At 43.5% G+C, this 14,639-nt stretch overlaps 1 protein-coding gene across 6 annotated transcripts in view; it reads right to left on the bottom strand.

Annotated features, from left to right (window-relative positions):
• Window positions 1-1,835: 1,835 nt before the first annotated feature.
• Window positions 1,836-14,639, bottom strand: part of DHRS7B (dehydrogenase/reductase 7B) — an 85,192-nt gene continuing 72,388 nt past the window's right edge. For 3 of the 6 annotated variants that reach the window (XM_045824653.1, XM_045824652.1, XM_045824656.1), the window contains exons 4-7: window positions 13,830-14,046; window positions 12,732-12,824; window positions 7,254-7,406; window positions 1,836-2,890 (exon numbers count right to left, since the gene is read on the bottom strand). In XM_045824653.1, coding sequence (XP_045680609.1) covers window positions 2,685-2,890; window positions 7,254-7,406; window positions 12,732-12,824; window positions 13,830-14,046 — 669 coding nt within the window. In that variant the 3' untranslated portion in view covers window positions 1,836-2,684. The remainder of the gene's footprint in view (window positions 2,891-7,253; window positions 7,407-12,731; window positions 12,825-13,829; window positions 14,047-14,639) is intronic. The other 3 variants (XM_045824657.1, XM_045824658.1, XM_045824655.1) reach the window with 2 other exon arrangements.

The following is a 14,639-nucleotide window of genomic DNA, read 5'->3' as shown; positions in this document are numbered from 1 at the left end:
ACTGACGAGCGGGAAATGCTCACATGTAACATACCACAATGCTCTCAAAGAAACATTAAATAACTGCCAACTGAGAAGGCACAGGCCAAGTCAGCTAGGCTCTCTCCTCTGCAGAGTCCACATACGTCAGTCCTGTGTGTACTGTTTCAGTGAATGGATCATGCAATCAACCTGGTACCTGAGTCTTGTTTTAACTGCCCACCTCTCTCCAATTTCAGAGAAGAGCAAGAGCCCAACTCATCAGGAATTGTGGAGGGGAAGACCCTAGCTAACTTTTCCTATGTCTCTTCCTCGATATAGTCTCTACTGCCCCCAAAGTAGTGTTCACATCTGGTTCTGCAGCTGTCAGTCCATGATGAGGAAGGGTAGGGAAGCTCTCTCCTCAGTGCCTCCTGGGAACCAGGCAGTGTGTTCAGGGAGCTGTGCACTCACGCCATTGAATCCTGCATGAGCTGCTGTCACTAGCAGAGCAGATGTGCAGTGCTTCTGTCTGGAAAAATTCACTTGGTTTTGTTTTGCAGACTGATTTTAGCATGAAGCACAAGACAGCTTGCTTCTGCCCTCAAACCAGTGAAACACCAGGAATCTTGAACAGTAAAGTGGAAAGTACCTTTGAACTTTCTCTGAAGGCAGAACTACTTCAGAATCATGTTTTGCAAACCTACCCAGCAGAATTCAAGGATGAAAGAGATGAACAAGGAAAACAACCTTTGAGGACAGAAAAGAGAAACGAACACCACTACCACTGGTGGCAGATGTTCACATTCAAGTGTGGGTCTGGGACTCCACTCCAAGAGCCAAAGGCCAGGCTATTCCTGGGCCAGCTCCCATCTTTGGAGTGCTCCTGTGCAGGGTGCACTTGTCCTCAGCAAAGTGCTGCATTGCCATCCATGTTGCCATCACTGCAGCAGGCTCCACAGGCCTTTACCCACACAGTGCTCTCTAGGAAGGGGTGTGGAACTCCAGAGGCACCCAGATGGCTTTAGGTGTAACGTGGACATCAAAGAACACTGCATCATTGGTCTTTTTTAGTCCTTTTCCTTGTCCTTGAAGCCACCAGGAACATCTGTGTGTGGTGAGCACATCTTTCATACATCTGATATTGCCAATCTGCTCACAAGCAGATGGGCTTTAGACACAGCCTTTAGTAGACAGTGGATTTAGCTAGATTTTAGTGTTTTGGTTTGTGTTAAATTATTTTCTATTTATATGGTAGGATACAAAATTTCTAAAGTTAAGTTTTAGAAAGTGAGTATTTAAAAAATGATAAGTAAACAGTGGTATTTGAATATGACTCAAGTGTCATATCTAGCCTGAGACCCTTTTTGTCTGCTCCAAGGTCCACTTCCCAGCCCATACCTGAGTCAGGGCTCAGCAGGCCACTGTCAAAACTGCTCCAAAACTGACAACCTCAGCAACACAGCTGATGTTGCCTTGATGGCAGAGTATGCACCTTTCTCTTCCATGTCAGGAGGGAGGTAAATGGTTTCGGAGGACAGTGAAAAGCCACCCATCACATCTATATCCACATTGCAACCACGGGCTCCTAGAATGTTCAGGCCGTGCTGGGAACTGGGATAGGTCACCAGATCTAATCCACTCCTTGTCCTCCTACTTCCAGGAAACTTGAGAGCCTTGAACACCCACACCACAGGCTGCCTTTGGCCACTATTTTGAGTAGCTGTTTAAAATACAGGCTCCATAGGTTCACAATTACGATGTAATATAACAGTGTAATATGGTAGGAAATTTTTATCCCAATTCAGGGAAGCCTGAACAGTTGATCCACAATTTCCACTGTCAGCTTCAATAACGAGAAAAGTTTCACCCTAAAGTTGAGTATGAAGTTTATTTATTCAATGAGCCTCAACCATATATTGTTAATAAGTCAGAAAGATGGACACAGGCATCCTTTCTGGCTACTCTGCCACTGTCATAGCTAACAAATGGGCTGCTTTCACCAGGGAGCAGTCACAGCTGTAGAACCCCTGCCACCTCACTGGGTTTCTGAGTCTCATACTAGAGGACACATGGGATCATGAGGGTTTTCCTTTCCCCCTTGGCTGCCGTCTCAGGAAATTCATCTTGGAGTGGTCCCTGGTCCTATGGGCTTTGGGTGGGAGTCAACAAGGAAACTGGGGAATGCCTTTTTGGTACTAAAGCTGGTATCACTTGAGATATGTCATATGATTGATCACATTAGCCTTTTGCTGTGCTGAATGACATATTGTAGGACCCTAGGAATGGATATGAATAATGCCATCTTAAACTATAGCCTTCTCCCTTTACTATTGGAAATGGACTCTACCAAACCAGTTAGGCAAGTGGTCTTGGGTAAGTCAAACATGAAAATAACTGGGTCAAGGTGATGTCAGGCTGTCTTCTGATGTCAAGATTGAAACATTTTCTAGGAGCTGGCGGAGGCTAGAATTCCAAGGAGACATGGTTATTCTAATCTGTAAGGACTATGACTCTTAACAGTCCATTCATTTATTTCATAGTCTCAGTATTAAAACCCAGATCCACATTGACTCCTTAAGAATTAACCCACACAGCTGGGAAGATACCTTTTTGTTTCTCATTCTGGGCCAGCAGGGGTCTTTCCAGGGATCTGCAGGACACGTGTACCTCCATCTTTCCCACCTATCAGACAAACATCCAGTAATACACAACTCTGTGTGGCACTAGGAGTTCTTAGATTTCTGCTCCCTTCTGGCCCGGTAGGCCATGAGGCTAAAGAAGAGCCCAGGAGCCAGAGTTCGCAGATATACAGCCAAGGAAGGCAACAGGTCAGCCAGGATCACGTCTTTCTTTTTCTTCACCACAGCAGTCAGAACATCTCGGGCCACCTCCATAGGCATTCGGCCCTGGGCCGTGGTCTTGTCCATAACTAAAATAAACAAAAGAAACACATGAACTTGGAAGCAAAAGTCCCTGTCTGAAGTCAAGCTGCCAACGACTGTCATTCAGTAGGCTCGCCAGATTTTCCATCATGAAGCTCCTCCCAGTCAGGAGACAGGTGGTATGCCACCATCCCTGACTCTCCTGTACTTCAGGAAATGAGGACCCATTCTTTGGCTTAGCATGTGAGTTGGGTAAGAGATGTGAGTAGGACATGGGAACAAGGTAGAAGGGGCCTCAGTTGGTGCTCAGAGCTGGCGTACAACAAAAGATGAGGACCAGACCTGGCTGGTGTGGCTTAGTGGACTGAGCACCAGCCTGTGAACCCAAAGGTCCCTGGTTCGATTCCCAGTCAGGGCACATGCCTGGGTTGTGGGCCAGGCCCCAGTGGGGGGGCGTGTGAGAAGCAACCATACATTGATATTTATCTCCCTTTCTTTTTCCCTCCCTTCCAATTATGTCAAAAAAATAAATAAAATATTTTTTAAAAAAGATGAGGACTGGCCTAGGTGAGGTCTCAGAGGTCTCAGAGCTAGCCCCTCACACCACAGCTGAGGAGGGGTTTTCAGACCTTAGGCATTTTTGCCTTTTGAAACCACTGACTAAGGATGTTAAACCATCAAATTCAACTTGGGTGGCCAGGCTTAAGTTCTACAAGGAAGGGGTGGAAGAAGACTATGACACCCATATGCACTACAAGCTCACTAAAATGAAAGTGAAGAAGTGAGTCAGAAAGGATGTCACACCCTAGGTCATGTGTTAACTGAATATGGAGGAGAAAAATCTTTGGTTGGTTTTGTGTCTGGGAGGTTTAGGAGGTGTTAGGCTGGTTAGCAGCAACTGATGTTTCTTGATCCCTAGTAATCTGACAATTTTCCCAACAAAGCTGGACCAATTGGCAGGCATAGAGGAGAGGCCACTATCACAGACCATTAGAAACCAATTGTGGACTTCTGGTCAAGATAGAGGCATGGTAGACATGCTTTACCTCCTTCCTCAGCCACAAAAAGAATTATAACTAAATCTCAAAACAACACGCAAAACTGTCAGAAAATTGAACTATATGGAAGTCCAATAACCAAGGATTTAAAGAAGCCTCCTTTGTCCAGATGGGTAGGAGGGGCGGAGACACTGAGATAGAGCGGAGAGGTGGCGAAGGTGATGGAATGGACACGGGCAGTCCCACATTTCCATGTGGTAGATAAAAATTGGGAGGGACACCTTAGGAGCAAGCAATCCTAGCCCCATGCCAGGCCACACAGCCCAGGATTCCAGTGCTGGGATGATAAGTTCCCATAACTTTTGGCTGTAAAAACCAGTGGGGGTTGAGCGCAGAAGAAACTGCTGGATTTTCAGGAAACTCCGCTTGAAGAGCCCTCACAATCTTAAAAACATACAAAATCCATCCTGGCAGATGTGGCTCAGTGGACTGAGTGCTGGCCTGAGAACCAAAGGATCACTGGTTCAACTCCCAGGGCACATGCCTGGATTGCACACCAGGTCCCCAGTAGCGGATATGCAAGAGGCAACCACACATTGATGTTTCTTTCTCTCCCCCTCTTTTCTCCTCTCTAAAAAGAAATAAAATCTTTTTTTAAAAAGTACATAAACCCACCTACTCTGCAGCATCAGGGCAACAGCTGGAAGGGCACCAGTCACATATGGGGAGTGGGTGAAGTGACTGGAAATGGGGCAGGTGCTGTGCAAACCCCTAGAAACCATGCAGCAGCATAGTCTCTTCCCCAGGCCCTCCCCTCACATAGAGTTACAAAGTGGTGATATGGGTTGCCCCGCCCTGGTGATTACGTAAGTCTTCACCCCACACAATTTACAGGTGTCTTTTACAGGGAGCCAAAGCAGCTCTACCTAATACACAGAAACAAAGAGGGAGGCTGCCAAATCAAGGAGACAAAGAAATATGGCCCAAATGAAAGAATAGAACACAACCCCAGAAAAAGAACTAAAAAAAAAAAAAAAGGGAGACAGCCAACCTATCAGATGAAGAATTCAAAACTTTGGTGATCAGGATACTCAAAGAACTCATTGAGTACAGCAACAACGTAAAGGAAGTAATGAAGGTTACATTAAGTGAAATAAAGAAATATCTTCAGGGAAGTAACAGTGAAGAGAAAGAAGCCAGGATTTAAATCAATGATTTGGAACATAAGGAAGAAATAAACATTCATAAAGAACAGAAACAAGAATTCAAAACAAAACAAAACAAAAACAAGGAGAGTATATGGACCCTCTGAGACATCTCCAAATGTGCCAACATCCAAATAATAGGGATGGCAAAAGGAGAAAAGGAAGAGCAAGAAATTGAAAACTTATTTGAAAAAATAAAAAAAAACTTCCCTATTTTTGGCAAAGGAAATAAACATAAAAATCCAGGAAGTAGAGTCCCAAACAAATTAGACCCAAAGAAGACCACACCAAGACACATCATAATTAAAATGCCAAAGGTTAAAGACAGAGAATGTTAAAAGCAGCAAGAGAAAAGCAGATAGTTACCTACAAAGGAGTTCCCATAGGACTGTCAGCTGATTTCTCAAAAGAAACTTTGCAGGCAAGAAGGGACTAGAAAGAAGTATTCAAAGTGATCAAAAGCAAGGCACTGCAAGGCTGGATTACTCTATCCAGCAAAGCTATCATTTAGAATGGAAGGACATATAAAGTGCTTCCTAGACAAGGTAAAGCTAAAGGAGTTCATCATCACTAAGCCATTATTTCATGAAATGTTAAAGGGACTTATTTAAGAAAAAAGAAGAAGATCAGAACTATGAACATTAAAAAGGCAACAAATTCACAACTATCAACAACTGAATCTAAAAAGAAAAAAAAAGCGAAGGAAACAACCAGAACAGAAACAGAATCATTGGTATGGAGATCATTTGGAGGATTATCAGTGAGGAAGTGGAAGGAGGATAATGGGGGAAAAGATACAGGGATTAAAATAGACAAGGGAATGTTAAGAATAGTATAGGAAGTGGAGAAGCCAAAGAATTTATATGCACGACCCATGGACATGAACTAAGGGAGAGTATTGTTGGAGAGAAGAAGGGTACCAGGTGGAAGAGGGCAAAGGGGGAAAAATTTGGACAACTATAATAACATAATCAATAAAATAAAAAACCCTTTTGTAAGTTATCCAAATTGCCTGAGTTTCCTACCAGCATGTGTTCTCATCATGTTTTGGTTAACACAGAACAAGAGGTTTCTGATTGTTGCTTATTTTTAAATGCCACAGAGGAAATTTTTTAAAAAGATTCTGCTAAGTATGAATAATATAAATATGAGTCTCTCTGGATCTGTGTCTCTGTCTGGTTTCTATTGACTTGCTGAGTGAGACAGCAGCTGCACCCCAAGGCCTGGGTAGTCTTGGTTCAAGTTGGGCTATGGTGGGTGTAGTACCAAGAGGCCCCTGGTGAATGGAGAGCACAGGCCCAAGAGATCACATCCAGGGAGATAAAACATAGAAGACAGTAGTACTCAAGGGGTAGGCAGGCCCTATTCGAGCTTGGGAAGGCAAAGCTGGCTTCCATAGCAATAGCACCCAGGGGTCAATCTACCTGAGAGGTAGAAACCGACTGGTCTCTGCTTGGCCTGCCTGTATCCTGGAGCCAAGCAGTTGGGCCCATTAGTGGTGACTGCAGGTCAGCTCAGCACTCTTATTGGCTGAAGCAAGGAGATTCTGAGACTGGAGCACCCAGGCTAACCCCACAAGATTGGGCTTGTTGCTTTCAGTACCTTGAAATCAGTTTTTCTCAAGCTTAGTGGGTGTGGAACCATTTGGGTCAAGCAACCCATAGTTTCCATAAGGTTTATTCACACTAACTTCCCTTTAATTCATTGACAAGGGGTTTATTGGAAGCCTGGCAGTCTTTCTGCTTAGGAAGTTCCTTTCCAGCCCTCAAGGTCCTGGCCTACGGGGGCCCTGTCCAATAGCTGCAATGGGTGGTTAATGGTGAATGATTAATCAGTATATATATAACCAACACTTATAGCTGTTTTCATTTTAAAAATTATATTCAAATAAATGACCAAAGAATCATCAGATATAAGCAGAGTGTCTCACTGTGGCTAACCAACAGCTTTTTATAAAAGAAAAGAGCCCTGGCTTGTGTGGCTCAGTGGATTGAGCACTGGCCTGAAAACAAAAGGTCACTGGTTTGATTTCTAGTCAGGGCACATGCCTGGGTTGTGGGCCAGGTCACCAGTTGGGGGTGCTTGAGATGTTACAATCCATGTATCTCTCAAACATCAATATTTTTGTCCTCTTTCTCCCTCCCTTCCCCTCTCTCTAAAATTAAGTAAAATATTTGAAAAAAGAAAGAAAAGAAAAGGGGCCTCACCTCCATATCTGGAGCCATCAGCAGTGATGGCATTTAGAGAGAGGTTGGTGTGGATGTAGCCGGGGCTGATTATGGTCACCTTGATCTCATACTGTTCCATTTCAGCACGAAGACAGTCAAAGAATGCCTGGGTCGCATGTTTGGAGGCTGCATCTGCAAAGGTTGGTGGCCAGAGGCAGGTGAGTGTGCTGGTATGGGACGTGGCCTGGGACAAGACCAAGTATTCATTCCCATTCATGCTTTTCTTTATTCAGAAAACTGGTTTTAAAATTTAAGATGATAAAATTACAGTATTATAGCAATGTTCATCTCCTTATTTTGAGAAGTACATTTAGTCCTTGTTTTTAGGAAACACCTGAAGTATTTAGGAGGAAAAGGGTAACATGTCTCCAACTGGACTCAAATGGTTCAGGAAGGAAAAATTATAAATTTCATATATACATACATGTGCATGTATATACACAGAGTATGATAAAGCAAATGTGTTTTATGATAAACATGATACAGATAAAATGTTAACAACTGGGGAATCTGCATGAAGGGTACAATAAGACTTCTTTGTATTATTCCTGCAACTTTTGTTTAAGTCAGAAATTATTCTACTTTAGGAGACTTCTGGCCAAGATGGAGATGTACATAGATACACTATGCCTCCTTGCACAACCAAAAGAAGGACAACAACAAATTTAAAAACAAAAAACAACCAGAACTGCCAGAAAATTGAACTGTATGGAAGTCCAAAAACCAAGGAGTTAAAGACACATTCATTCAGACTGGCAGGAGAGGCGGAGATGGGCAGCAGGGGTGGAGATAACACAGGCAAGGCAGTGGCTGAAGGACTGGATAGGTGAGGCAGCAGCTGACAGCTCCATGCTTGTGTGCAGATAAAGGGAGGAACAACTGGGGAGGGAGACAGACCACACAACCCAGGGTTCCTGAGCAAGAAAAGAAAGCCTCAAAACCACTGGCTAAAAACCCATGGGGGTTTGGGGGTGGGAGAAACTCCCAGCCTCACAGAAGAGTTCACTGGAGAGACCCACAGGGTCCTAGAACATAAACCAACCCATCCACCCAGGAATCAGTGCCAGAAGGGCCCAAATTATTTGTGGGTAGTTGGAAAGTGACTGAAAGTGGGATGAGAGCTGAGCAAGTGGCTTTGTCCCCTCTCAGACATCTCCTGCACCTACAGTGCCACAACACAGCAACCTAGGCTGCCCTGCCCAGGCTAATTCCTAAGGCTCCACCCCTTACTACATAACAGGCATGCCAAGACAAAAAATACGGCCCAATGAAAGAACAGATCAAGGCTCCAAAAACAAACTAAGTGATGAAGAGGTAGCCAACCTATCAGATGCACACTTCAAAACACTGGCAATCAGGATGCTCACAGAAATGGTTGAGTATGGTCACAAAACAGAGGAAGAAGTAAAGGCTATACAAAGTGAAATAAAGGAAACTATACAGGGAACCAACAGTGATGGGAAGGAAACCAGGACTCAAATGATTTGGAGAAGGAAGAAATAAACATTCAACCAGAACAGAATGAAGAAACAAGAATTCAAAAAAAATGAGGAGAGGCTTAGGAACCTCTGGGACAACTTTAAATGTTCCAACATCCAAATACCAGAAGGAGAAGGTACCAGAAGGAGAAGAGGAAGAGCAAGAAATTGAAAACGTACCTGAAAACATAATGAAGGAGAACTTCCCCAATCTGGCCAAGGAAATAAGACTTCCAGGAAGCCCAGGAAGCTCAGAGAATCCCAAAGAAGTTGGACCCAAGGAAGCACACACCAAGGCACATCATAATTACATTACCCAAGATCAAAGAGGAGAGAATCTTAAAAGCAGCCAGAGAAAAGAAGACAGTTGTCTACAAAGGAGTTCCCATAAGACCATCAGTTGACTTCTCAAAAGAAATCTTGCAGGCAAGGAGGGGCTGGAAAGAAGTATTCAAAGTCATGAAAGGCAAGGACCGACATCCAAGATGACTCTATCCAGCAAAGCTATTGTTAGAATGGAGGGGCAGATAAAGTACTTCCCAGATAAGGTCAAGTTAAAGGAGTTCATCATCACCAAGCCCTTATTATATGAAATGTTAAAGGGACTTATCTAAGAAAAAGAAGTTGATCAAAAATATGAACAGTAAAATGACAACAAACTCACAACTATCAACAACTGACCTAAAAAACAAAAATGAACTAAGCACACAACTAGAACAGGAACAGAATCACAGAAATAGAGATCACATGGAGGGTTATCAGTGGGTAGGGGGAGAAAGGAAATGGAGGAAAAGGTACAGGGAATAAGAAGCATAAATGGTAGGTACAAAATAGACAGGGGGAGAATAATATGGGAAATGGAGAAGCCAAAGAACTTAAATGTATGACCCATGAGATGAACTAAGGGTGGAATGCCAGTGAGAGGGTGGGGTGCAGAGTGAAATAAAAGGGAGAAAAAATGGAATGACTATAATAGCATAATCAATAAAATATACTGTAAAAATTTTGAAAAATTATTCCACATTCAAATAATACACAAGGATAGAAAGTAAAAAAAATACAAGTCCTACATTCCAAGTCCTGAAGAATTTCATTCTCCAGAGGTAACCAACACTAATGGTGTCTCAGGATTTATTTTTTATATATCCTGTGTGCATATGCATATATGTGATGTTAATAGAACTCATACTATTCATATTATTCCTGCAAGTAGCCTTCACCTAGTGACAATAGTCTTGACTGCCTCCATGCCAGTCATGCAGACTTGGCACACTCCTCCATGAGTCCCTGGACTTCAGAAGTGGCCCTTCACAGGTTGTTTCCAGGTTTTTTCATCGAAGCTATGTTATTAATAAGCATCCTTGCATGCATGGGAGCGTGTATGCATAAAATCCAAGACTGGCTCTCTTAATGTATTTTGTTTAACAAACTTCCACAAAGTGGCTTTTCATCAGGAAGAGATACTGAGCTTGCTCCACCTCTAAGAAATGGAGCTACTACTGTTCTTCAGTGATGGCTCCACAACAGGAGAAAGGGGACACAGCGACCCTACAATATTCCTGGGAAACACATGGCATCCACACTGAAAATCAGTTTCCCCCATTCAGAGTTCTAAGTGTTTCAGCCTTAGGAAAGGGGCATCCACTGGCCAATAAAACAGGAAGGGGAAAACACCAGGAAGTGTTGCCACAAGTCACATGAGAAATTCAAGTGTCTGAACTTGCTCGAGTGTCTTCTGGGGCCAGCTTCTTTGTTTTAGGCCATGTTGCAAGGCCACATCAGTAGTCTGTGAGTAGGTGGGTGGGCAGGACTGTTCCTGTCAGCGTGATTCCAGAAGTGCTGTCCAGGCCCAGGGACTGAGAACAGGGAGTCATCCTGGGGATCCCAAGAATGGAAGGCTGTACCCTGAACAATGAGTCTCCCAGAGCTCTCAGGCTGCAGATCAGCAGCCAGGCTATGGTGACCTACTCATCACCACTGGTGTGAAAGTACTCAGCCCTCCTACCCACAAGGCATGGTGCTCACTACACTGCCTGGATCACCTGACTTGGTCCTCACCACAGTACTGTGGGGGAGATAAAGCTGCTCTCCCATTTTATGAGAAGACACCAGCACTCACCACTGTGCTCAGGAGGCACTGCCACATTCATGCTGGTCATCATAAAGTGCCCAGACCAACCACGTGTGATTTACTTTAGTCACAAGCTAAGTGGAGAACAAAACTCAGACTAAATCAAAGTAAACTTTTGAAATAGTTTCATACCAAGAACATGGTATATCTTTTACTTTGACTTACCTATTATTAACAGTTTACCTCATTTGCTTTATCATTGGTGATTATATATATATATATATATATATATATATTCCAGAACTATTTTAGCAGCCTTAGACGAATGTCCTATCTGAGGACAGGAGGTGAAAACAGATACAAGCATAGGAAGAAATATAGATACAGTGCTTCATAATTTACAAAGGATGTTTTTTTGAAGATTTTTAAAAATTTACTTTTTTAGACAGAGTGGAAGGGAGGGAGAAAGACAGGGAGAGAAATATAAATGCGTAAGAGATACATTGATTGGCTGCCTTTCTCACACCCTCCAACTGGGGATGTAGCCTACAACTCAGGGATGTACCCTGGCTGGGGATCAAACTGCCAACCTTTTGGTTCACAGGACAGCACTCAATCTACTGAGCCACACCAGCCAGGGCTACAAAGGACTTTTCATCTTCATTTGTCTCATTTCATCTTTAAAACAACTTTGTGAAGTATGTAAGATGATTGTAAGACTCATTTCATAAGAAAGGAAATAGAGGATCAGACAAGTTAACTTGCCTGAGGATCTACAACTAGAACCAAAATGTACAGCTGGGCTCAGAAAGAAAGAGTAAGTTTCTGTGACATTTCCAGGTCAGACAGTTGGATGTCTGTCCCATGCTCCCAAAGTGCTGAAGCAGCTCTGCCCTCCTGGCCTTCTCTGCCAAGTCTGCTGGGCGTGGCTGAGTCGAGCATTTGGAGGTGGTGAGAGCATGAGTTGGCTCTAAGTATTTACTTCCAAAGGCTGGAGCAAAGAACAGGAGTCAGTAAGACACTCTGTAAAATTACCTTTGAAATCTCTTAAGAAAATTAGATTCTGTTTGCTTGCTACATGATGGCAGACAGATGAATGAAATGATATCTCAAAATTTTGGCATAGCCACTTGCATACATGGAGGTGAAGTGTGACTTGCAAGTCAATGTGGCAGTTTTGATTACTTGATCCTACCTATTTCAACTTTTCAGAATTTATTTTACTAAAGCCCTCCCATGAATGCCTAGAGATATAAATATTTAAGGATGTTCTATGTAGTATATAACTGTTAATGGTCAAAAACTGAAGGGGAAAAAATCCTCAAGTGTCCAGGAAAATGGCTAAATAAATTATGTCATATATGAATTCAATAAATTACTATATATCCACTTAAAAGGATTAGGTAAATCCATATATATTGATGTAGAAAGATAAACTGCTGTTTGAAATAAGCAAGTCACAAAACAGTATGCATAACGTGACCCTATTTTTTGTATGTTTGATCATATGTAGAAAAAGCTTGGGGGGAAATGCCCAGAGCGATATGAAGTGACAGTACCTGAGGGCAATGGTAATCGATAATTGCAACTAACACAGGCATGGTACTTATGCCTGGCGCTGCTCCAAACACTTCACTCAGCAGATCCCATCTCCACTTTGCAGATGAGGACTGGGGTGGCAGAGTGGTTGGAACGCCTGCACAAGGTCACAGATAGGGGCTAAGGAGTAGACCTGGGACTTGAACTGGACATCCTCTACTCAGGAGAACACATTCTGATGAAGTTCCTTCATATTCTGTATTGAGTATTTCTCTAATGTCTGCATTCTGGATAGAAAATGTGGTATTTCTATAATCAGGAAAAAACAAAAACGAAGAACATTTGGGGGAGGGAGAAGGAAGTACTCACATGCTGATCGAAAAGGAATGCTGATTTTGCCCTGGATGCTGCTGATGGCGACGATGTGGCCCTGTCGCCTTTTGATCATGGAGGGCAGGAATGCTAAGGAAAGAAGTCAGAGATTTTACAAGAGGACTTTTCTTCTGGTCACTGCACCCAATGCTGAGAGGGGATGGCCTCACTTATTAGATTTCATCGGATCAAAGGAGGTGAATGGTGAAAGCCCTCTATGGGGAGGCCCATATTTTGTTGGAACTTTTAGGCCTCCTGCACCTGGCAGACTTCCAGCTGGCATATAGAGGGGAGGAGGGAGGAGGAGACAGAGAGCGGCAGACAGAGGCCTAATCACTAATGGCCAGCTCAGTTTCCTGGAGAGCTCTCCCCTGGAAGGAAATTGTGCCTGGACATAAGAGTATCTCTACTATGTAGGGGTTTATGCACGACACTAAGAGGAAATGGAGGCGATACTGTACAAAGGAAGCTGTCACTGAAGAGAGCATCTTGATTTAAGGCTAGAAAGGAGATAGAGAAAATGCAAATAAAAATCTGGAAGAAGCCAGCACCCAAGCTGTAAACAACAGCACCTTTTCCAAGGTAAAACAGAGGATGAAGACAGGCAACATTCAGCTAACAAGGAACCAAGTGATGTGAAAAACAACAAATGTGGAGAGCCAAGCAGGATAACGCATGCCAAAAGGGTTGGAAGCAGGCCTCGGCTTCAGCACAGCTGCCCCAGGCCACGGAAGACTGCCTGATAGATTGTTGTAAGAGAAGAATGACTTGGCTGCTTGCTATATCACTGTACCAAGAAGGAGCAGCAAATGTTCTTAAAAAATACAATGTACCTAGCCTTGCGGTTTGTCTTTCTCACGTTCTGCTTCAAAGCTGGCTCAATATATACAGCCTGACTTCACCAATAAACAGTTCCCTCCTCTGCATCCCAGAGAAGGGACTCCACCTGACCCCGCTTTGACTCTGTCTCTATTTCTCAATCCCCCGTCACTTTCCCTGGGGACCTGACTGATCTAGCTGCGCTGGTCATGGCAAACAACACCCCCCCCCCACACACACACATCAGTGTTCTTTTTTCTTTCATCTAAGACTCACCTTTCGTTAGAGCTACTGGGCCAAAGTAGTTTGTCTCCATGACTCTCTTGTCCACGTCTGTGGTGGTATCTAGGATGGCACCACGGTAGCTGACACCAGCATTGTTGATGAGTACATCGACATAACCAAAGCACTGCAGGATCTCAGCTGTTGCTCCAACAACAGCCTCAGGGTCTGTGAGGTCGAAGGTCACTGTGAAAGGCTTGTGTGTCTGCACCTGGTCAGATATGACAGAAACCAAATGCACCTTCAGAGTGAGAGGCCATGTGAGCCACATGTCCCTGCTGTTCAGAGTTAGAGTGGCCCACTGGGCATGAAATGATACAGGCTGAAGCACCTTTCTTCTAAAGAGATGTGGCCTGGGGGATCCTGCCTACAGTGATTGCATCTGAGGTGGGCAACTTTTCCATGGAATTGACAATTATTATTAGAGCCAGACAGTAAGCTCCACAGGACAGGGATCTCACAGGATATAGGATACTGTGCAGATTACCACAGGAGCTATTAATCATGGCTCCCTTACACCAGCATTGTGCTGTATATTATAACAAGTTAAACAGTGACCCTGCTGAGAGGCACTATCCTTCTCAGGTTAGGTCACTTTATTTTTTTGTTCATGAAACATTTTCTATATATCCCTAGGTGCCAGACACTGGGAACATAGCAGAAAATAAGATAGATAGGGTTCTTTTCCTCCTAAAGCATATAGTCTAGTGGGGAAGAGAGACAAACTGTAAAGAATGCCACAAAGAACTATAGTTCTTTGAGACTCTCTAGAGAGTAGAGAAATGAATAATTGAGCCATCTTAC

This window comes from Phyllostomus hastatus, unplaced genomic scaffold, assembly GCF_019186645.2.
Source record: "Phyllostomus hastatus isolate PE091 unplaced genomic scaffold, TTU_PhHast_1.1 phas_scaffold_55, whole genome shotgun sequence".
In the NCBI taxonomy this organism is placed as follows: domain Eukaryota; kingdom Metazoa; phylum Chordata; class Mammalia; order Chiroptera; family Phyllostomidae; genus Phyllostomus; species Phyllostomus hastatus.
This window is presented reverse-complemented; position numbering and strand designations above follow the sequence as displayed.